Source organism: Loxodonta africana, chromosome 2 (assembly GCF_030014295.1).
Source record: "Loxodonta africana isolate mLoxAfr1 chromosome 2, mLoxAfr1.hap2, whole genome shotgun sequence".
Classification (NCBI taxonomy): Eukaryota; Metazoa; Chordata; class Mammalia; order Proboscidea; family Elephantidae; genus Loxodonta; species Loxodonta africana.
The window spans coordinates 76863756-76887116 of NC_087343.1; the positions used below are offsets into that span (position 1 = coordinate 76863756).

Sequence of the window (23361 nt, forward strand, 5' to 3'; positions counted from 1 at the left end):
CACATGAAGATTGCCCAGGAGTAGAAGCTCAGGAGAGTTAAGGACCTTCCACTGGAGCCGTTGGAGAGAGAATGCCTTCCCCTAGAGCCAGTGCCCTGAATTTGTACTTTTAGCCTTCTAAACTGAGAAAATAAATTTGTTTGTTAAAGCCGCCCACTTTGTGGTATTTCTGTTATAGCTAGATAACTGAGACTCTCTGCCTTTGTTCAGATAAAGAATGGCATGGCAGACATGTGTTGTCTTTTCCTCTTAAGCAATGTCAGAGGGCATATATACATCTGCCCTTATCGCCCATGTTTTTATACTTTATAAGTCACTTCATATTTCTTGAGATACTGCATTTCATTGATGCTTCTTAGCGGTGATCTCCTACCACCGCCACCACCAAAAATCGGTACAGAATTAGGACACTAGTAAGAATATAATAGTTGTAGTCATTTCCTCCAGAGCCACTGCTTCAGTGGCTAATTGATATGCAGATGTAATGAAGATTAGCTTTCCCTCAAAAAATTCTGGTTTGTTTGAAGGAGCTAAATATAACACTTCTACCAACCTTGGTTTGAGTCAACTTAAATGCCATGAGGATAGGCCAGCTCCAGGTGTAAATGCCTCACAGGCTAAAAGTAACTTCAGAGTACAGGTCAGTGCTGGTTTCACTGGCAGTAAACATATTTTTAAAGCAGACATGTCGTAGCACAGGGAAGTGTTATGGTCCTCAGGTTGGTGCACATTTCTTCCAGCGTACAGCTTAAAGTATGAATGCAGAATGAGAGAATTGGTGCTGACTGAAAGAAGGCAGCAGCCTTAGAATCTACTTGATATGTTATGAGCTTTTTACCATTTTCTTCAAGCCACTTGAACTGTACTTGCATCTTTTATTCCCTCATATGATAGACTTTCTAATTGACTCCCCACCCACCCAGCACACATTTACTTTTACTCCTATGTGATTAACCTCTCCTTTAGTTCTCATCCTACCACCTCCATACTCCTTCCTATCATACCTCCATTCCTCTATCAATGATCCAAGGGGCCCTCAGCTTCACTGTTTGTTTCCACATGTTTCTACTTAGGCCCATTCATATATTTTTAACTTCGAGTATCTGCAGACTTACAGAACTTGATGAATATGTTTCTTTCCATCCATATTATATTTTTCAGTCTCTAGTTATAGTCCCATATTTTGGAATGGATCAGAGGGATTTGAAAATCATTCTGATTAACTTATTTAAAGAGGATTTAAATTTATTTCACTTCATTCTTGCTTTGATTATGCTAATATATTTGTGATGTTGTACACTTGATTTTCATTTGGTTATTTCTACTGTAGTAAGAATTATATTTAGTTAGGACTAGTGAGATTAGTATTCCTAATTTGTAAAATTGTGAAAACCCAGATGGCATCGAAAAACAGTGGACACTAAATTTGTATAGGACTTGGGAAAAGTTAAGCTGATATTTTGAGCACTTACCAAAAATTAATTGTATTAATTTGGGGGAATATTTTTAATAAACTAATAAGAGTTTGTTTTAATGCTTTTGATTATCCAAAAAAATGTTTCCACGCGGTTCAACTTAAAAGTCAGATTAACAAGTTTAATTAAGGTAAGTGTTTGTATTTAGCACTCTGTTATTCTGAAGGCATTGCTTCAAGGGCTTGATCTCGCATTACTGTCTGTAAAGTAAATGCATTGGCCATAGACCAAAGGCCTTAGGCCTTAAATTTATCAGCTAATTTATCAGATTTAATTTTTTATATGTACAAATGATTGAAACAGGAATAAAATTTACATTATGTTTATCAGTTTTATTAAAAGGTTAACAGTTTTTTTCGGGTAACTTCAAACAAAGCGTATTAGATAGATTTGATAGATTCCCAATATTTCAACAAATACCTATAATAACATTTAAAAACAAACAAAAAAATCTCCTGAAAAGTAAACTTTGAATCCTAACAATTTCTCTGTAATAGAATGTCTTTATATAAGCATTGTTACATACTAATGATTTTCTTCAAATTCTCTTTTTCCCCCCACCAGCCAGGCCTGCAACTCCTCTTTCTGTAGGCACCATTGTCCCACCTCCAAGGCCTGCTTCCAGACCAAAGCTTACTTCAGGCAAACTCAGTGGGATTAATGAAATAGTATGTACTCAGGTTTTTTTTTTTTTTTAAATGTATATCTGTTTTGATTTAAGATGCAAATGATAATTTTCTATATGCCCCTTCTCAGTTAAATGCTGTAAGTTTTCTCCTCGAGTTACTATAGGAAATTTTTCCCAACAAGTACTGCCTTCACTCTCCCATATTACTACAGTGATCATACCTATGGAGCAGGATGTTGTTCAGGAGGGAGGAGATTTCCTCAGGTTGGCACATTACAGAAATACCATTTAGGACCCATTGCTTCACAGTGAAGAAGCAACTTTCATATAATTCTCCTTCAGTCAAATATTAAGGAAGAAAGGGTGGCTTGTTCTTAGGCCTCAGAAGGATACTGCCAGAAGGGTCCTAGACCAGCTTTGTTTATTTTATGCATGAGGAAACTAGAGCTCACACAAGTTAAGTAACTTTGTTAGGAAAAAAAAAAAAAGCATCGGTCTTCAGAAGTCATCAGATGATGAAAGAAAATGTATAATTCAAAGTAAGTCCCTCCCAAACCAGTGTTCTTGCTTCCAATCTGTTCTGCTTTGCTCCATCTTCTACACTGTTGCCAGAATTAAATATTAAATTTCTATAAGTCAAACTTAATCTTATTTTTTTTTCTTTTGGTATGCATCACAAATTGTTCCCCGTAATCTCTGTGGTTGAATGTTAGCTGAATCTATAAGGCTCTTCATAAAGTTGCCTCAGGGATCTACATTACAGATTAACTGCCCAACTTTCTCCTCTTTGCAACCTATGCTCCAGCCACTTGGAACTCTCCAGTGTTCTCCAAACACATCATATCTTCTTATTCTGTTCCTTCTATCTAAAATGTTCTTCCGTTTTCTATGTAGCACTCTGACATCTCTCTTCAAGACCCAGGTAAATGTTCCCACCTAGGTAAAGCCTTCTCGGATTATCCCATCATTTCTCCCCCGATGGATCTAATCATTCTCTTCCTTATTTTTGTAACGCTTTGCTCATATTTCTCTTAGTGCACATATCACATTATATATACTTTCGTGTGTGTGTTCCCCTTACTGGACTATGCCTTAGCCAATTTCATATCCTCAGTACTTTATATAATGCCTGTCACATAGTACATAGTTAGGAAATGTTCAGTGAATGAATGAAAAGGCTTCTGAACATCAGATGTTGAAATGGTGTCATCCTTTTTTTTTTACCCATTTATATCCCAGTGAACAGACTTAGTGGAAGTGAAATGAAAGATGAGGGGCAAGCTGCTGAGGAGATGGTTATTATTTAAATAATGTAAAAATTACTACATCTAAGAAACTGTTTTTTCCTGATTACAAAAGCAATGCATGATCATGTAAAGTTTGGAAAACAGAAAATACAGAGAGAAAATAAATTCCTCTAAATTTGACCTTGCAAAGATAACCACTGTTAACATTTTTACATATATGCTTTCATAATTTTTAACGCATAAATATTTATCCAGAGCCAGTAAAATGTAGGGGTTAAAAGCACAGGCTTATTAGCCATTCAGTTGCTGAGCAACCTTGGGCAAGTTATTTATTTGGAGTCTCAGTTTCCTCATGGGAATAATACTTAATGGGTGTTGTGAGACTTAAATGAGTTAATATATGTAAATACTTAGAGAATTGTTCACTGCAAAGTAATTGTTAAACTACTCCATCTTCTACACTGTTGCCAGAATTAAATTTCTGATACTCATTCGTTTCAGAAATTTGACATTTAGCTTAGTCCCAAATTTTTACTATTATAAACAATGTCTTAATGAATACCCTTATGCTTCTTTGTAGACATTTGTCATTTCCTTAGTAGAAAAAATTTTAAAAGTGAAATTCATGAACTACAGAGTATACACATTTTTTAAGACACTTGACAATTGCCCATCAAAAAGGTTGTGCTGGTTTTAATTCTAATTGTATGTTGGGATGCCTTTTTCTTTGCATGCTTATATGTGCACTTTTCTGGAGAGAGGGCTCATAGCTTTCACTAGCCACTTAACAGAGTCTGTAAACACCCTCCTCCCCTTGCAGAGAACCCCTCATTGTTCTCGATCAGTGGTTCTCAAAATGTGATCCTTCGACCAGCAGCATTAGTATCACCAGGGAACTTGGTAGAAATTCAGTTTTTCTGGCTCCAGCCCATACAAATCAGAAATTGTGGGCAGAGACCCAGCAATTTTGTTTTAACACACCCTCTAAGTGATTCTAATACATGCTTATGTTTGAGAAGCACTGTTTTAAAGCAGTGATGTACAACAGAAATATAATGCAAGCAACATAAATAATCTAAAAATTTCTAGTAACCACATTAAAAAAACTGAAATGAATTTTAATGAGTTATTTTGCCCAGTAATCAAAATAATATTATTTTAACATGTAATCAATATAAAAATTCTTAATGAGATATTTTACTTTTTGTGTATGCTGAATCTCCAAAATTCAGTGTATGTATTTTGTATTTACAGTTCATCTCCATTTGGACTTAGCCATATTTCAAGTGCTCAGCCACGTGGCTGACAGCTACTGTGCTGGACAGTATTTTTGTTTTTGTTTTTTTTTAACCTTTTTCTAAAAAAATTGTAAAATGCACTGTAAAAATGCAGCCACATTGCATTGGCCATAAGGAGAAAAAGTCCCCCACAGTAGCTGATCTCAGGACTTTTTCTAAGCATGGAAGCTTCAAATGAGCTGATCAGTTCACTATCTATTTAGTCTCATGCCCTGCACTACCTTCATCTGCCTGCATAGCTGCATAATGATGAGTCAACAAAGAGCCATTCTTAGGAAAAATAGCTAAACGATAGTTAAATATGGAGAGGGGTTGCAAATTGCAAAACACTATATGTAGTACACCCACTCCTCACTTATCAACATGGTTAGGTTTCAAAGGCCAAGTCATTACACAAAAATGGAGGATGGACCACATCACATCACAAAATAGAAGATCATTACATCATAACATAACTGCCAGACCACATAGAATCATGGCCCAACCAAGCTGGCACATAACTTCAACCATCACAGCCAGCATTTCTCTCACCTCGCACCTTAGCATTCATTACTGCGAGACGAACATCATTAATGAGCAAAATAGTCAAGTAGATTTTTTTACTGTTGTAAATGCAAAATGTTAGTTTATGAGACAGTCGATAGGTGAGGAGTAGGCATATTATCTAATTAAAAATATATATCTATAATTTATTTTTTTAAGCTTATAGTCATACAGTGAAGGATAGAGTGGTTTTCATATGCGAATGCTTATAGAGTTTTGTTTTTGCCTTTTTTCATGCTCTTCAAATAAGTGTGGACAGCAACAGTGTCTCTCTTGTTCACTCTTTGGCCTCTAGTACCTCGATTGGGGCCTGATACATAATAGGCACTAAATAAATATTTGTTATATTTGCTTAATACTTTTAAAAGTATAAGAAGATTGTTATTTTTTAAATTAAGCTAAGTATGCCTAATTTTAAAAAGTAGGACACCTCAGAAAGTGTTGTTAATGTATTTATTTGAACAGTTAGGAATTTGAAAGGGAAAAAAAAACCTATGCACCAAAGTAAAAGACAAATGAACCAGAGTTATGTTTTTCATATTTGTCTTATGTTTAACTAGGAGACTGTCCCCCACATGTTTGTTAGTTTGTCGTACTGTGGGGGCTTCCGTGTTGCTGTGGTGCTGGAAGCTATGCCATGGGTATTCAGATACCAGCAGGGTCACCCATAGAGGACAAGATTCAGCTGAGCTTTCAGACTAAGACAGACTAGGAAAAAGGACCCGACAGTTGACTTCTGAAAAGAATTAGCCAGTGAAAACTTTGTGAATAGCAGCAGAACATTGTCTGATGTAGTGCCGGAAGATGAGCCCCCCTGGTTGGAAGGAATTCAAAAAATGACTGGAGAAGAGCTGCCTCCTCAAAGTAGAGTCAACCTTAATGATGTGGATGGAGTAAAGCTTTCAGGACCTTCATTTGCTGATGTGGCACGACTCAAAATGAGAAGAAACAGCTGCAAACACCCATTAATAATAATAAAAAAAAAAAAAAAAAAAAGGAACCTGGAATGTACGAAGTATGAATCTAGGAAAATTGGAAATCATCAGAAATGAAATGGAATGCATGAACATCGATATCCTAGGCATTAGTGAGCTGAAATGGACTGGTATTGGCCATTTTGAATTGGACAATCATATAGTCTACTATGCTGGTAATGACAACTTCAAGAGGAATGCTGTTGCATTCATCATCAAAAAGAACATTTCAAGATCTATCCTGAAGTACAACCCTATCAGTGATAGGATAATATCCATACGCCTACAAGGAAGACCAATTAATATGACTATTATTCAAATTTAGGCATCAACCACTAAGGCCAAAGATGAAGAAATAGAAGATTTTTATCAGCTGCTGCAGTCTGAAATTGATCGAACATGCAGTCAAGATGCATTGATAATTACTGGTGATTGGAATGTGAAAGTTGGAAACAAAGAAGAAGGATCAGTAGTTGGAAAATACGGCCTTGGTGATAGAAACAATGCTGGAGATCGAATGATAGAAGTTTGGGAGACCAGTGACTTCTTCATTGCAAATACCTTTCTTCACCAACATAAACGGTGACTATACACATGGACCTCGCCAGATGAAACACACAGTAACCAAATCAGCTACATCTGTGGAAAGAGACAATGGAAAAGCTCAATATCGTAAGTCAGAACAAGGCTAGGGGCTGACTGTGGAACAGACCATCAATTGCTCATATGCAAGTTCAAGCTGAAACTGAAGAATATCAGAGCAAGTCCACAAGAGCCAAAATATGACCTTGAGTATATCCCACCTGAATTTAGAGACCATCTCAAGAATAGGTTTGACACATTGAACATTAATGACCGAAGACCAGATGAGTTATGGAATGACATCAAGGACATCATACATGACGAAAGCAAGAGGTCATTGAAAAGTCAGGAAGGAAAGAAAAGACCAAGATGGATGTCAGAGGATCCTCCAAAACTTGCTCCTGAACATCGAGAAGCTAAAGCAAAAGAAAGAAATGATGAAGTAAAAGAGCTGAACAGAAGATTTCAAAGGGCAGCTCGAGAATACGAAGTATTATAATGACGTGTGCAAAGAGCTGGAGATAGAAAACCAAAAGAGAAGAATACGCTCGGCGTTTCACAAGCTGAAAGAACTGAAGAAAAAATTCAAGCCTTGAGTTTCAATAGTGAAGGATTCTATGGGGAAAATATTAAACAACGCAGGAAATATCAAAAGAAGATGGAAGGGATACACAGAGTCATTATACCAAAAAAAAATTAGTTGACGGTCAACCATTTCAAGAGCTAGCATATATATGTTCAGGAACCGATGGTACTGAAGGAAGAAGTCCAAGCTGCACTGAAGGCATTGGCGAAAAACAAGGCTCCAGGAATTGATGGAATATCAATTGAGATGTTTCAACAAATGAATGCAGCACAGGAAGTGCTCACTTGCCTATACCAAGAGATATGGAAAACAGCTTCCTGGTCAACTGACTGGAAAAGATCCATATTTATGCCTATTCCCAAGAAAGGTGGTCTATCCGAATGTGGAAGTTATCAGACAATATCATTAATATCACATTCAAGCAAAATTTTCTGAAGATCATTCAGAAGCAGGGGCAGCAGTATATCGACAGGGAACTGGCAGAAATTCAGGCTGGTTTCAGAAGAGGACAGGGAACCAGGGATATCATTGCTGATGTCAGATGGATCCTGGCTGAAAGCAGAGAATGCCAGAAGAATGTTTACCTGTGTTTTATTGACTATGCAAAAGCATTCAACTGTGTGGATCATAACAAATGATGGATAACATGGCAAAGAATGGAAATTCCAGAACACTTAATGGTGCTCATGAGGAGCCTGTACATAGATCAAGAGGCAGCTGTTCCAACAGAACAAGGGGATACCGATTGGTTTAAAGTCAGGAAAGGCGTTCGTCAGGGTTGTATCCTTTTACCATACCTATTCAGCCTGTATGCTGAGCAAATAATCTGAGAAGCTGGACTATGTGAAGAAGAACGGGGCATCAGGACTGGAGGAAGACTCATTAACAGCCTGTGTTATGCAGATGACACAACCTTGCTTGCTGAAAGTGAAGAGGACTTGAAACACTGGTGAAGATCAAAGGCCAGTCTTCAGTATGGATTACACTTCAACATAAAACAAAAATTCTCACAACTGGACCAATAAGCCACATCATGATAAACAGAGAAAAGATTGAAGTGGTCAAGATTTCATTTTACCTGGATCCACGATCAACACCCATGGAAGCAGCAGTCAAGAATTGAAAAGATGCATTGCATTAGGCAAATCTGCTTCAAAGGACCGCTTTAAAGTGTTGAAAAGCAAAGATGTCGCTTTGAAGACCAAGGTGCGCCTGACCTGAGCCATGGTGTTTTCAATCACATCATATGCGTGTGAAAGCTGGACAATGAATAAGGAAGACCGAAGAAGAATTGACACCTTTGAATTGTGGCGTTGGCGAAGGATATTGAATATACCATGGACTGCCGAGAGAACGAACACATCTGTCTTGGAAGAAGTACAACCAAAATGTTCCTGAGAAGCAAGGATGGCAAGACCGTGTCTTAAGTACTTTGGATGTGTTATCAGGAGGGATCAGTCTCTAGAGAAGGACATCATGCTTGGCAAAGTACAGTGTCAGTGGAAAAGAGGAAGACCCTCAATGAGGTAGATTGACACAGTGGCTGGAACAACGGGCTCATGCATAACACGGATTGTAAGGATGACACAGGACCGGGCAGTGTTTTGTTCTGTTGTGCATACAGTCGCTATGAGCTGAAACTGACTCGATGGCACCTGATAACAACAACAGAGGACTGTAGAATTACGATATTTTTTAAACGTCTGTATGTGGTGCACTGTCTTAATGAGGAAGCATTACAAGAAATTACAAAGGAAAATATCGACAGATTTGTGAACACTAAAAGTAACGGGCAAGCAATATTTAGGGAGAAAATATTTGGAGCAGATAAAACAAAGGGTTAGTTAAATATTCAGGAATACTAAGACCTCTATAAAACTAAGTTAGACAAAGTTAATATAGACAATTCATAAAAGAGAAGATGCAAATTCTGTTTTTATGTATCAAATTAGCTGAGTTTTTATTTTGTTTTTTAATTATTTTTGCCTCTTCTAAGGCTTGTCCATTCTGGCAAGAGAAATAGGTATTCTCTTATATTTAGGTATCATACATTTATATTTATAGGCAGTAGGATAAAGTGAGTAATCCTTTTGGGAAGCAGTTTGGTAGAATGTATGAAGAGCCTTAATACTGTTTAATAATTAACTTCTTGGAGTCTATATTAAACTTCATTTTGATATACAGAAAATATTTTATGCATAAAGACCCTATTCACAGCATTTTTTTTTAATAATTTTTGTTGTGCTTTAAGTGAAAGTTTACAAATCAAGTCAGTCTCTCTCTCACGCAAAAACCCATATACACCTTGCTACACACTCCCAATTACTCTCCCCCTAATGAGACAGCCTGATCTCTCCCTCCACTCTCTCTTTTCGTGTCCTTTTCGCCAGCTTCTAACCCCCTCCACCCTCTCATCTCCCCTCCAGGCAGGAGATGCCAACATAGTCTCAAGTGTCCACCTAATCCAAGAAGCTCACTCCTCACCACCATCCCTCTCCAACCCATTGTCTAGTCCAATCCATGTCTGAAGAGTTGACTTCAGGAATGGTTGCTGTCCTGGGGCAACAGAAGGTCTGGGGGCCATGACCACCGGGGTCCTTCCAGTCTCAATCAGACCATTAAGTCTGGTCTTATGAGAATTTGGAGTCTGCATCCCACTGCTTTCCTGCTCCCTCAGGGGTTCTCTGTTGTGTTTCCTATCAGGGTAGTCATCAGTTGTAGCCAGGCACCATCTAGTTCTTCTGGTCTCAGGATGATGTAGTCGCTGGTTCATTTGGCCCTTTCTGTCTCTTGGGCTCGTAATCACCTTGTGTCCTTAGTGTTCTTCATTCTCCTTTGATCCAGATGGGTTGAGACCAATTGATGCATCTTAGATGGCTGCTTGCTAGCATTTAAGACCCCAGACGCCACTCTTCAAAGTGAGATGCAGAATGTTTTGTTAATAGATTTTATTATGCCAAATGACTTAGATGTCCCCTGAAACCATGGTCCCCAGACCCCACAGCATTATTTTTAAATCACCTTTTTTTCAGCTTCCAGTATAATTTCAAAAATGATTAGATCCGTGTATCTCTGATTTTGAGTTATAAGAGTGTCACACAGTAAATTTGGTTTAGTATATTAAAATTAAACTTAGCTGATAGCCAAAGTCTTTCCTGACAGTGGGGGAGTGGTTTTAGCATTTTGATAAATAACTTTTTGTTTTTAAGCCCAGGCCATTCAGCCCGCCTGTAACTTCTAACACCAGCCCACCTCCTGCCGCACCTTTAGCCCGGGCAGAAAGTTCTTCCTCTATCTCATCATCTGCTTCATTAAGTGCGGCCAATACTCCAACAGTAGGTAAGTGATTATCATCAATTACATGTGAAATTTAGCACCCAAAGTCTGGTCAGGATTATTATTATTTTAATATATGAGTGAAGAATTTAACGTTAGAAATTTTGTTTATTTGGGAACACATAATCAAACTAGCCACGTTTTTCTTTTATAATCTATATTTGGATGGGAGAATTTTAATCGCAGCATTGTTAAATCACCAAATTTATGAACTGCTGATCAATATAAATAAACAGTTGGAGGCAAAAGAAAATGCAGTCCTTTCTCCTGTGAACTGATAATTGCATTCCTAAGAAAGTTTGTGTTTTAAAAACAAGTGTTTTAAAAGCAATTGATTGAATGAAAGAAGAGAGTTTTGTGCTTGCAGTGAATTTTTTTTTTTCCCTGTAAGAATCTAAATAATGAATATTTAAAAATGACTATTTGGGCATAGATATGTAAACCTAAACCTCACCAAACCCAGTTTTTTATTATAGCTAGATTTTGCTTAAGAGTTTTTTCCCTTATCGCCTCTACCCTTATATTCCTTATATAGTTTCTTATTACCCTTCTCCCCCATTGTTAGTATAATAAATCACAAGACCACTTAAACAAGGCATCTGTGTTTCTGGAGCAACAGCTTCTCATTAAAATTATAATAACTCATTATCCTTATTGCTGCTGATTCTAGGTATGATGGGGTTGTCCTTGATAATGCAAATCACTGATTTGCACTAATTGAGCACTAATTGAGTAGTAGTCAAAGTATGGTCCTTCGACCTGCAGCATCTATATCACCTGAGAACTTACTAGAAATGCAGACCTTTTAAATCATAAACTGTGAGGATGGAGCTAGCAGTCTGTTTTTACAAGCCTTCCTGGTGCTTCTGATACATGCTAAGTTTGAGAACCACTCCCCTAATTAGTACATTGAATTATATTTCATTTTAATTTGTCAAAACTCACTTGGGAGTAATGTGTCTCATGTGTATGCCCATTGTTAAAATGGTGTCAGTAACATAGGCTAGAATGAAACATAAAATGGTTTACATATCTAAAGATGACATCACCATCTTAGTTTATATACCTTTGTGAACATAGTGTTTTTCCTATTTTTAACTTTATATAAAATGAATATATCTGATAAATTTTTTAAATTTGCTTTTTTAAAAATTTTTATTGTGCTTTAAGTCAGAGTTTACAAATCAAGTCAGTCTCTCGTACAAAAATTTATATACACCTTGCTGTATATGCCCAGTTGCTCTCCACCTAATGAAACAGCACACTTCTTCCCTCTACTCTCTCTTTTTGTGTCCATTCAGATAGCCTCTGACCCCCTCTGCCCTCTCATCTCTCCTCCAGACAGGAGCTCCCCACATAGTCTCATGTTTCTACTTGATCCAAGAAGCTCACTCTTTACCAGTATCATTTTCTATCCCATAGTCCAGTCAATCCCCTGTCTGAAGAGTTGGCCTTGGGAATGGTTCCTGTCTTGGGCTAACAGAAGGTCAGGGGACCATGACCTCCGGGGTCCCTCTAGTCTCAGTGAGACCATTAAGCCTGGTCTTTTTATGAGAATTTGAGGTCTGCATCCTACTGCTCTCCTGCTCCCTCAGGGGTTCTCTGTTGTGTTCCCTGTCAGGGCAGGCATCGATGGTAGCCGGGCACCATCTAGTTCTTCTGGTCTCAGGCTAATGGAGTCTTTGATTTATGTGGCCCTTTCTGTCTCTTGGGCTCATAGTTACCTTGTGTCTTTGGTGTTCTTCATTCAGCCTTGCTCCAGGTAGGTTGAGATTAAATTTGTTATAATGAACAGTTTATTCTCATTGTACGTGTGGTTTCGTTAATTTTTGTTTTCACACAATCTATATTTTAGGCATAAAAACATAGATGATCCTACTAGAAATCAGGCAAGGCAGGTGGTCTAGGTAACCAAGTAAGCTTTTGTTCTTTTCCATTATCTCTAGATTATTCAAAGGTTTTCTGTTGGTGTTAGAAACTTTAAGTTAATTTTGACTGGCTGGGTACGGATTTGCTCAGGTTGAGCCAGCTGGCAGTAGAAAAACCAAAAGTAGGTGACAGTGATGGTACTAGCAGGCAGGGTATATGTGGATTTTGTACAACAGAGGTTCTTTAAATTTACCTAAAAAGTTCTCTTTCTTTGTGATACTTATTAAGCTTTCTGCTTAGTTTTAAAATTTTGATTCTTCTTGTTTCTTGAAAATGTTTTCTTTTCCTGCAATATTTTGTTTTATTTAAATATGATAGAAGATGATAATTTGATTGGGACACTCTCTGAAATTGAAAAACACTGTGAGACGTCACCAGGTATTGTATCAGAAGGAAATATATATGTTGACTAATGATCCTAAAGTGTATCTAAAATACTTTGTGACCTTCCTTTTCCTTTTCCAGCAATGTATGGTGTCTCGGAAATCAAGAATAACTTGAAAGTTTAACTCTCTCAGTTTCATACTAATTATGTTCAGAGGTTATGCACGAATCTGTTAGAATCAAATGCCCAGTTATTTTTTAAAAAATATATTTTTGCATTTTATTTCATCTCCCTGTTCTTCTTTCCTCAACATTAAGAAGTATCAGTAAGTCTTAGTTCTAAAGCTATGAGAACCAGAGAAAAAGTGATTAGAAAGATAGGAGAAAGAATGAATCAGTTAAAAAGAATTCATAATACAGTGAGCTGAAATTAGAGGCGCAGATGTAGGAGATAGGAGTAACCCTGTTTTTTACTCCTGAGCTGAAATGAAGTCCACATAAATATGTCTTGATTGTTACAGGAAGATACTCCTGTACACACCCTTACTTACCTCAACTTTATAAGCTCTCTGCGTTTTCAAAGCATGCGGTTGTCTAAATATGCAACAATTAAGCCAAAATTAGAAAGAATACTATCCTTATAAAGAATATTTTTTTCTAAAAAAATTTTATTTTGGATGATACAGTATAAATTTAGACTTTTTAGGGAAATGTCGGTGCATTTTTTTAAACTATGCATGTGTCATATAATTTTAAAAGGAAAACAGAAATAGAAAATACAAAAGGCATATGCCAAAATGTTAAGTGGATTTTGAGTTTTTCCCCTACTTTCTAACACTTTTCAGCTCTTGACAGTATTCCAATCATAACCATACCCAGTGCTGTCGAGTCAATTCTGACTCATAGTGACCCTAGAGAACAGAGCAGAAGGGTTTCCAAGGAGCGCCTGGTGGATTTGAACAGCTGACCCTTTGGTTTGCAGCTGTAGCACTTAACCACTACGCCAGCAGGGCTTCCTTCTAATCATAGGCATAACAACTTACAGGGAACTGTTTCAAGAATCCTGATGTTATGTGCCCAAATCAGATCATTCAAAAGAATAATTAACTTTGTAGATTTCTTTTAATTTTAATGTCAAAGCAATACCCTTGACTGTGTAGAAATACTCATTTGGATGGGTTATTCAAGGGAAACTATTACTTGCATATAATTTGCTTTAGTAAAGAAAGATTATTATAGCCTTCATCTTTCTCTGAAAATTTGCTTTCCTGAATTTCTGATAACCTCATAGTTTAGAACAATATATTAGAAAAAAAAGTGACTGAACTAATACAGACTTACAATGACATTTGCCCAATGCACAAACATGTATTTGCATAGTTGTAACCAATGAATTTATTCATAGTCTGCTTTTTCTGCTTTCTCACGTTTTACCTAATCATCTCTCACCTGATCCAAAGCTGAGTCTTTGCAGTCACTTTTCCCTTCAATGTAGGCTCGCTCTGTTTTCACAGTGATGCTACCAAGTGGAAAAACCTAATAATGTTTCTCTTAAAAGTTTTCGTTGGTTTTTAGTGCCAAGAGGATAAGATCAGAGAGGTCCTCCATGCTGCGATTTAGATCGTAAACACCTCTCCAGCCTCGTTTTCATATCCTTTCATTATCCTGGCATAATGGTTAAGTGCTATGGCTGCTAACCAAGAGGTCAGCAGTTCATATCCACCAGGCGCTCCTTGGAAACTCTATGGGGCAGTTCTACTCTGTCCTGTAGGGTCGCGATGAGTCGGAATTGACTCGACGGCAGTGGGTTTGGTTTTTTGGGGTTTCATTATCCTAGCCCATCCCTTGCTCACAAAGCATGCTTCTGCTTTGCAAAACTGCTTGTTCTCAAAAAGGCAAAGTTTTTTTATTTTTTTTTCACGCCTCCTTAGCAAAGTACCTGGCACATATTAGTGGTTAGACGATCGTAGTTTTTGTAATTTTATGAATAACTTCTCATATTCTTGAGTTCTTTATTTTCACATGAATTTTAAGTTGTTTCGTTTTGGCAGGGTTTTGTTTTTCCCAATGTCCTAGAAGCAGGAGTTCTTGTTTCCATGTATTTTTAAATACCGAACAGTTTTTCCAGCTCTAGAGAACTTTGAAAATCAAAATTTGTTTCTAATGCTAGTAAAGTCTCATTTCTTACTGGTTGTAGGATCTCACATTTAGTTGTGAGGCAGAGAAAGCCGATACTGATTTTTATCAGAATCAATATTCTTGCTATCTCAAAAGTAACTCAGTCTTTCATTATAGATAATCACACCTGAAATAAAAACATCTGATGGCTGTGAACATTGTATAGCATTCATGTAAAAAGCATACATTCAAATTTCAGAGATATGTGTTGACCTAGGTTTATTCATTGTTTTCCTTAAAAAAGAATGAATAATTACATGGGGGGCAGTATTTATTGGTAGAATTACAGTAATTATGTGGTAGAACTCTTGCCTGCCATGCCGGAGACTCGGGTTCAATTCCTGTCCAGTGCATCTCCTGCACAGCCACCACTCAACTGTCAGTTGGAGGCTTGCCTGCTACTATGATGCTGAACAGGTTTCAGCGGAACGTCCAGACTAAGACTCGGAAAAAAGATCTTGCAATCTACTTCCAAAAAATCAACCAGTGAAAACCACATGGATCACAACAGTCTGATCCTGTTGTGCATGGCGTTGCCATGAGTCAGGGGTCGACTGTGCATCTGACAGCAACCATACAAACCTTAGACAAAGAGGAAGCTAAGAGAATTGTAATGACTAGTGTGTAAAAATTACTGAGTCAAATTTACATAAATATTTAAACATTTCTTCTAAATAGCTTAAATACAAAACTCCAGTTTACTGCCATTGAAGTATATAATTGTTAGAACCTGGAAGAATTTAGTATTTGAATGTTATCAAAGCCATGTTTTAGTGATTTTAGTTCTTCAAGTTAAAGGCTTTTTCCTTCTGACGTTGTTGCTTAACCCTTCTGTGTCATTCCATTAAAAACAAAAGTCAGTGTGACATGGTTTCCCAATTTTTTTTTTGTCCTTTGTATTATGTTCCAGTTTGTTTTTTGCTAAATTTCTTAACCTCCAGATTTATATTTTGGGCATCATTGAAACCAGTAATAGTGTCATTTGTGACAACCTAACATTGTGAATCTACTGTCTTGATATTTAATGTCTTTCTGAAGAATTTAATGAATGAATTTTCTGTATTCTAGGTGTATCACGAGGTCCCAGCCCTGTCAGCCTTGGAAATCAGGACACTTTACCTGTGGCAATCGCCCTTACAGAGTCTGTTAATGCCTACTTTAAAGGAGCAGATCCCACCAAGTTAGTTTGAAAAATATACAGTGTGTGTGTGTGTGTGTGTGTGTGTGTCAGGGTTTTTTGTTACTTGTTTACCTGCTTTTTACTATCTAATATAGTTATTTGGGGATTGTCTTCCAAATTAAAATATTTGCTATAATGAGCAGTAGTGGTGCCTAGTCCCCCAATTTATTTTCATTCTTGCCCAGGCTTTATGACCAATATGACATATTTGTTGTTTGGCATACCTGTAGAGCAGGACGATGGCAGCTGGCCTAGGTAGAGATGGAACTTTGAACCTTGGCGTAACGTACATTATTGGTGACATTTCCAAGGGAGACCTAGAATGCATGCCTAATATATGAGACTTTTTCAGACCTAGTTTAGCCACTTTCTTTAAAGAGAATTATATTTCAGTGAGTGATCGCCCCTATTTTTCTTATATAACATTATTCATGCAACATTCATTCATTCATCAAATATTTAAGTGCTTACTATGTGTCAGACTTATATAGGCACTGGGAATACTTTAGTGAACAAAACAAAGTTCTTCTCTCCTGAGCTTGCATTATAATGAGGGAAAACTAATACTGTATTTTTGTTCAGATAATGTGCACTTCCTACATTTGTTTGCCAACCATGCCCCCCTAAGGTATTTTTGTAAGTGCAGATGCTAATTTTTTTTTACAGTAACATGTTTAAAAAAAAATTGCTATAGCGGTGCTTTCAAAAATACTTCATGAGGGGAGGAAGTAGTTGACAAACAAATGTAGAAGGTGCACGTCATTTGCATAAAAATACGAACACCAAAGAAATAGATCTGAGAGGTTGGTTGTTCGAACCCACAAGCTGCTCCGTGGGAGGAAGATATGGCAGTCTGCTCGCATAAATAGTACAGCCTTGGAAACCCTATGGGGCAGTTCTACTCTGTTCTATCAGATTTCTGTGAGTCAGAATTGAAAGAGGTAGGTTTGGTTTTTTTGGTTTATCAGATACTGATATATGCTATGACGAAAAATAAAGCGGTGTAAGGGGATAGAAAATAACGATAGAGAGCTACTGTTTTAGATAGAATGATCTCTTTGATGAGGTTAATTTAAGCAGCTGCTTGAAAGACATAGAGGAGCAAACAATGTACATACCTGAGGGAAGAGCACTCCAGGAAGAGGGAACCAGTGAGTTTAAAGCATGCTTGGCATATTCAAGAAACAGCAAGGAGACCTGTGTCACTGGGTAGGAGTAAGCAAGGGGTAGAGGGGTAGAAGATGAAGCCAGAGAGATACTGGATAAGGCTGGCAGTGTAGGCCATGATAAGGAGTTTTGAATTTATTTTGAGTGAGGTGGAAAGTCAGTGGAGGCTTTAAGTAGAGGAATGATGAGCTTACTCTGGCTGCTACCTGGAGAATAAACTGGAGGGGACAGTAGTATATGTAGAGTTAGAGTGTTAACTGTAGAAGTCCAGGTGAGAGATGATGGTGGCTTGGGTAAGGGTATTGGTAGAGGAAGTGGTAGGTAGTAGTGAGATTCTGAATATAATTTGAAAATAGAATTATCAATATTTGCTGAGGGATTAGAATGCTAAATTTGAAGTATTATGAAGACATCTTTGTGGAGAAGTTACACTGATAGTTGGATACATGATTCTGTAGTTCCGGGGATAGGCCTTGGCTAGAGATAAAAAAAAATTCCTAGTCATTAGTTTGTATATAATACTTAAAACTGTGGGACTTAGGGAGTAGATGGACAAGAAGTTTGAGAACTAAACTCTGGGGTCCTCCAGGGTTTAGAAAACAGGAAGATGAAAGTGATCAAGCAAAGGAGTTTGAGACAGTAAGCAGGAAGAGAAGTGAAGAGAGAACCAATAGAGCAGTGTCTTAGAAACTAAGTGAATAGCATTTCCAGAAAGAAGTTGTGAAGCTATATCCATTGTTGCTGGCAGGTCAAGAAAAATTTACCATAGGCAATACAGAAGTCACTGGTGACTTTCACAAGAGCAAGATTCAGTGGATTAGTGGACATGAAAGCCTTCTTGGAAGGAGTTCAAGAGTAGCAGATGATGGAAATACAGACAACTGTATTTGGAGAGAGCAGATACAGACAACCTTCAAGATGTTTTGCACTAAGTGGGAGCAGAGAAATGGAGCAGTAACAGGAGTGAGATGGTAGTCAGAGGACAGTTTTATTCTTTTTAATGCTTTTTTTTTTTCTTATAGATACATGTATTTCAGCATGTTTGTATGCTGGTGGGAAAGATTAAATATTTAGGGGAGAAATTGATGCTGTAGGAAAGAGAGCAAAGTTCTTCAGCATGTTATAGGAGATGAGATCCAGTGCAGAAGTGGTGAGATTGGCCTTGCGTGCACAGATTGCCATCTTTTGAAACAGGAGGAAAGTCAGAGAATATGGTATAAAGGTAGGTAGATTAGGAGTTTAGTAGTAAGCAAGTAAGGAATTTCTTTTCTGATTTTGTTTCCTGAGTGAAATTAAAAGTAAAGTCACCAGCTGAGAGTCTGAGAGGGAGTATTACAGGTTAGAGGAGAAAGGAGAAGGTATGAAAAGAGCAGAAGAGTAAGTAGACAAGGGAATGTAATAAGATTGCCAGGTAACACTAGGGGGGCCCAACTGAAGGTTGTGGATATATATCTGTCTATGTCTATATCAAGAGCTCTGTTGGCACCGTGGTTAAGAGCTCAGCTGCTAACCAAAAGGTCGGCAGTTTGAATCCACCAGCCACTCCTTGGAAACCCTATGGGGCAGTTCTACTCTGTCCTGTAGGGCCGCTGTGAGTCAGAATCAACTCGATGGCAATGGGTTTGATTTTTTTTTCATGTCTGTGTCTTGGAAGCTCTGTGGGGCAGTTCTACTCTGTCCTAAAGGGTTGCTATGAGTCGGAATCGACTCGGCGGCACTGGGTTGGGTTTTTATCCATATGTCTATGTCTGTATCCGTTATCCACACAGATACATATGCTTATGAACTGAAACCAGTTACCATGGTTATATGTTTTTCACTAGTCACATTTAGCTGTATAGATGTATGTGGGGAGCTGGATTTAACCAAGCTTATGTTTTGCCAGGTGAGCACAGTCAAGTGAAAGAGGGCAAGTGAGAGTATGTGTAAAGGAGTATATATAATGGTGGACTAGGAAATCTAAGGATAGGAGGAACATGAGGATATGGAGGGGCGAATGAAGATTAGTCGAAGTTCTGGTGGGACTGGGAGAATTGTTAGAGATGGATACTAGATGAAATCAGTTGAAAAAATAGGAAGCGGTGGTTAGATGAGTTGTTGTTGTTGTTAGGTGCCGTCAAGTCAGTTCTGACTCATAGCGACTCTGTGTACCACAGAATGAAACACTGCCCAGTCCTGCGCCATCCTTACAATTGTTGTTATGCTTGAGCCCATTGTTGCAGCCACTGTGTCATTCCATCTCGTTGAGGGTTTTCTTCTTTTCCACTGACCCTGTACTTTACCAAGCATGATGTACTTCTCCAGAAACTGATCCCTCCTGACAACATGCCCAAAGTATGTAAGATGCAGTCTTGCCATCTTTGCTTCTAAGGAACATTTTGGTTGTACTTCTTCCAAGACAGATTTGTTCTTTCTTCTGGAAGTCCATGGTATATTCAGTATTCTTCACCAGCAGCGCAATTCGAAGGCATCAGTTCTTCCTCAGCCTTCCTTATTTATTGTCTGGCTTTGACATGCATTTGATGCAACTGAAAATACCATGGCTTGGGTCTGGTGCACTTTAGTCTTCAAGGTGACATCTTTGCTTTTCAACACTTTAAAGAGGTCCTTTGCAGCAGATTTGCCCCATACAATGCATCTTTTGATTTCTTGACTGCTGCTTCCATGGGTGTTGATTGTGGATCCAAGTAAAATGAAATCCTTGACAACTTCAATCTTTTTTCCGTTTATCATGATGTTGCTTATTGGTCCAGTTGTGAGGATTTTTGTTTTCTTTATGTTGAGGTGCAATCCGTACTGAAGGCTGTAGTCTTTGATTTTCTTCAGTAGGTGCTTCAAGTCCTCTTCACTTTCAGCAAGCAGTGTTGTGTCATCTGCATAATGCAGGTTGTTAATGAGTCTTCCTCCAATCCTGATGCCCCATTCTTCTTCATATAGTCCAGCTTCTAGTATTATTTGCTCAGCATACAGATTGAATAGGTACGGTGAAAGGATACAACCCTGACACACGCCTTTCTTGACTTTAAACCACTCAGTATCCTCTTGTTCTGTCTGAACAACTGCCTCTTGGTCTATGTAAAGGTTCCTCATGAGCACAATTAAGTGTTCTGGAATTCCCATTCTTTGCCATGTTATCCATCATTTGTTTTGATCCACACAGTCAAATGCCTCTGCATAGTCAATAAAACACAGGTAAACATCCTTCTGGTATTCTCTGCTTTTAGCCAGGATCCATCTGACATCAGCAACGATATCCCTGGTTCCACATCCTCTTCTGAATCTGGCCTGATTTTCTGGCAGTTCCCTGTCGATATACTGCTGCAGCTGGTTTTGCATGTGATATTAATGATATTGTTCAATAATTTCTGCATTCAGTGGATTACCTTTTTTGGGAACAGGCATAAATATGGATCTCTTGCAGTCGGTTGGCCAAGTGGCTGTCTTCCAAATTTCTTGGCATAGACAAGTGAGCACTTCTAGTGCTGCATCCGTTGGTTGAAAAATCTTAATTGGTATCCCATCAATTCCTGGAGCCTTGTTTTTCGCCAATACCTTCTGTGCAGCTTGGACTTCTTCCTTCAGTACCATCAGTTTCTGATCATATGCCACCTCTTGAAATGGTTGAACGTCGGCTAATCCTTTTTGGTATAGTGACTCTGTGTATTCCTTCCATCTTCTTTTGATGCTTCCTGCATCATTTAGTATTTTCCCCATAGAATCCTTATCTGTTGCAACTCAAGGCTTGAATTTTTTCTTCAGTTCTTTCAGCTTGAGAAACACCAAGCATGTTCTTTCCTTTTGGTTTTTTATCTCCAGCTCTTTGTACATGTCATTATAATACCTTGTCTTCTGGAGCTGCCCTTTGAAATCTTCTGTTCAGTTTTTTTGCTTCATCATTTCTTCCTTTTGCTTTAGCTGCTCAGCGTTCAAGAGCAAGTTTCAGAATCTCCTCTAACATCCACCTTGGTCTTTTCTTTCCTTCCTGTTTTTTCATTAACCTTTTGCTTTCTTCATGTACGATGTTCTTGAGGTCATTCCAAAACTCATCTGGTCTTTGGTCATTAATGTTCAATGTGTCAGATGTTTTCTTGAGATGGTCTCTAAATTCAGGTGGGATGTACTCAAGGTCATATTTTGGCTCCTGTGGACTTGCTCTGATTTTCTTTAGTTTTAACTTGAACTTGCATATGAGCAATTAATGGTCTGTTCCACAGTCAGCCCCTGGCCTTGTTCTGACTGATGATTATTGAGCTTTTCCGTGGTCTCTTTCCACAGATGTAGTCAGTTGTATTCCTGTGTGTTCCATCTGGCGAGGTCCGTGTGTACAGTCACCGTTTATGTTGGTGAAAAAAAATATTTGCAATGGAGAAGTCGTTGGTCTTGCAAAATTCTGTTATTCGATCTCCGGCATGGTTTCTGTCACCAAGGCCATATTTTCCAACTACCGATCCTTCTTTGTTTCCAACTTTCACATTCTAATCACCAGTAATTATCAATGCATCCTGATTGCATGTTTGATCAATTTCAGACTGCAGCTGCTGATAAAAATCTTCAATTTCTTCATCTTTAGCCTTAGTGGTTGGTGCATAAATTTGAAAAATAGTCGTATTAACTGACCTTCCTTATAGGCATATGGATATTACCCTTTCACTGACGACAGTGTTGTACTTTAGGATGGATCTTGAAATGTTCTTTGAGATGAGTAGAAAGTCTGAAATTGAAATTATGGAGGGGGGTGCAGTATGGCTGAGGTGGGCTGGAAGACAAGGTCATTGGAGGTAAGGGGAGGAAAAATGAGGGGGCCAGGATATTGAAAGGATCATCTCTCTGAACACTGAAATCATTAAAAATTATGATAGGAATAGTGGTGTAGACAGACTGACTACCTAGAGCTAAAATTTTCAGAAAAAGAAAAGTGTTGAAGATGACTTCAATGGGGATGGGGTAGCAATTCGTATAGTTCAATGGTGTGGGTTTCACAAGGGTTGGAAGAGGTAATGAGGAGCAAGAATGACATCTGCCACCATCATCAGGCCTAGTGTTTTGTAGGATTTGGGAGGGAAACCTAGCTATAATTAGGGATTGTCACTGGGGCAGCAGTGTCTTTAGGGGCCAGCCAGGGGATGTTACCCCAGAAAAGTAAAGGAACAGTCTCACCCTTGTGTTTATGTTGGGAGTTGAATTTCAGTAAAAGATAATGCTAGATCACTATGCTATCTCATGTACAATCATTTTTTATAATTAAATTGAAAAAGTAATTCATGCACACTTAGAAGGAAAGCTATGTGTATGTACCCACACACATAGGGTATGAGATATATATATATATATATATATATATATATATATATGCATATTCCTTTTTGGAAACCCTGGTGGCGTAGTGGTTAAGTGCTATGGCTGCTAACTTCAAGGGTCGGCAGTTCAAATCCGCCAGGCACTCCTTGGAAACACTATGGGGTGGTTCTACTCTGTCCTATAGGGTCGCTATGGGTCAGTATCGACTCGATGGCACTGGGTTTGGTTTTCTTTTCTTTTCTATTCCTTTTTAGAGTGAAATAGACTTTGAATGGAGATTAAAGCGTTTTATTTAAACACCTTTGAAAATCCTCAATTTCAGGTGTATTGTAAAGATCACTGGTGATGTGACAATATCATTTCCGAGTGGGATTATTAAAGTCTTCACTAGCAATCCATCTCCAGCTGTGCTGTGCTTCAGGGTGAAAAATATCAGCAGACTAGAGCAAATTCTTCCAAATGCACAACTTGTGTTCAGGTTTGTGTGCTTTTAATTAGAGTATTTTGAAGGATAAACTTCTTTTTTAAGAAATTGCTTCATTCTTTGAAACAGTAATATTTACTTTGAAGATAATGTCAGAATTACTTATTATTAAGCAGCCTATCTGTGTCTTTG

General features: G+C 38.0%; 1 protein-coding gene across 2 annotated transcripts in view; it reads left to right on the forward strand.

The window, feature by feature from the left end:
- FCHO2 (FCH and mu domain containing endocytic adaptor 2) overlaps window positions 1-23361 on the forward strand; it is a 149104-nt gene that overhangs the window by 113399 nt on the left and 12344 nt on the right. Inside the window, exons 18-21 of one of the 2 annotated variants that reach the window (XM_010588207.3) lie at window positions 2040-2143; window positions 10543-10672; window positions 16169-16280; window positions 23068-23223. In XM_010588207.3, the coding sequence (XP_010586509.3) occupies window positions 2040-2143; window positions 10543-10672; window positions 16169-16280; window positions 23068-23223 (502 nt within the window). The remainder of the gene's footprint in view (window positions 1-2039; window positions 2144-10542; window positions 10673-16168; window positions 16281-23067; window positions 23224-23361) is intronic. The other variant, XM_064272994.1, reaches the window with a different exon arrangement.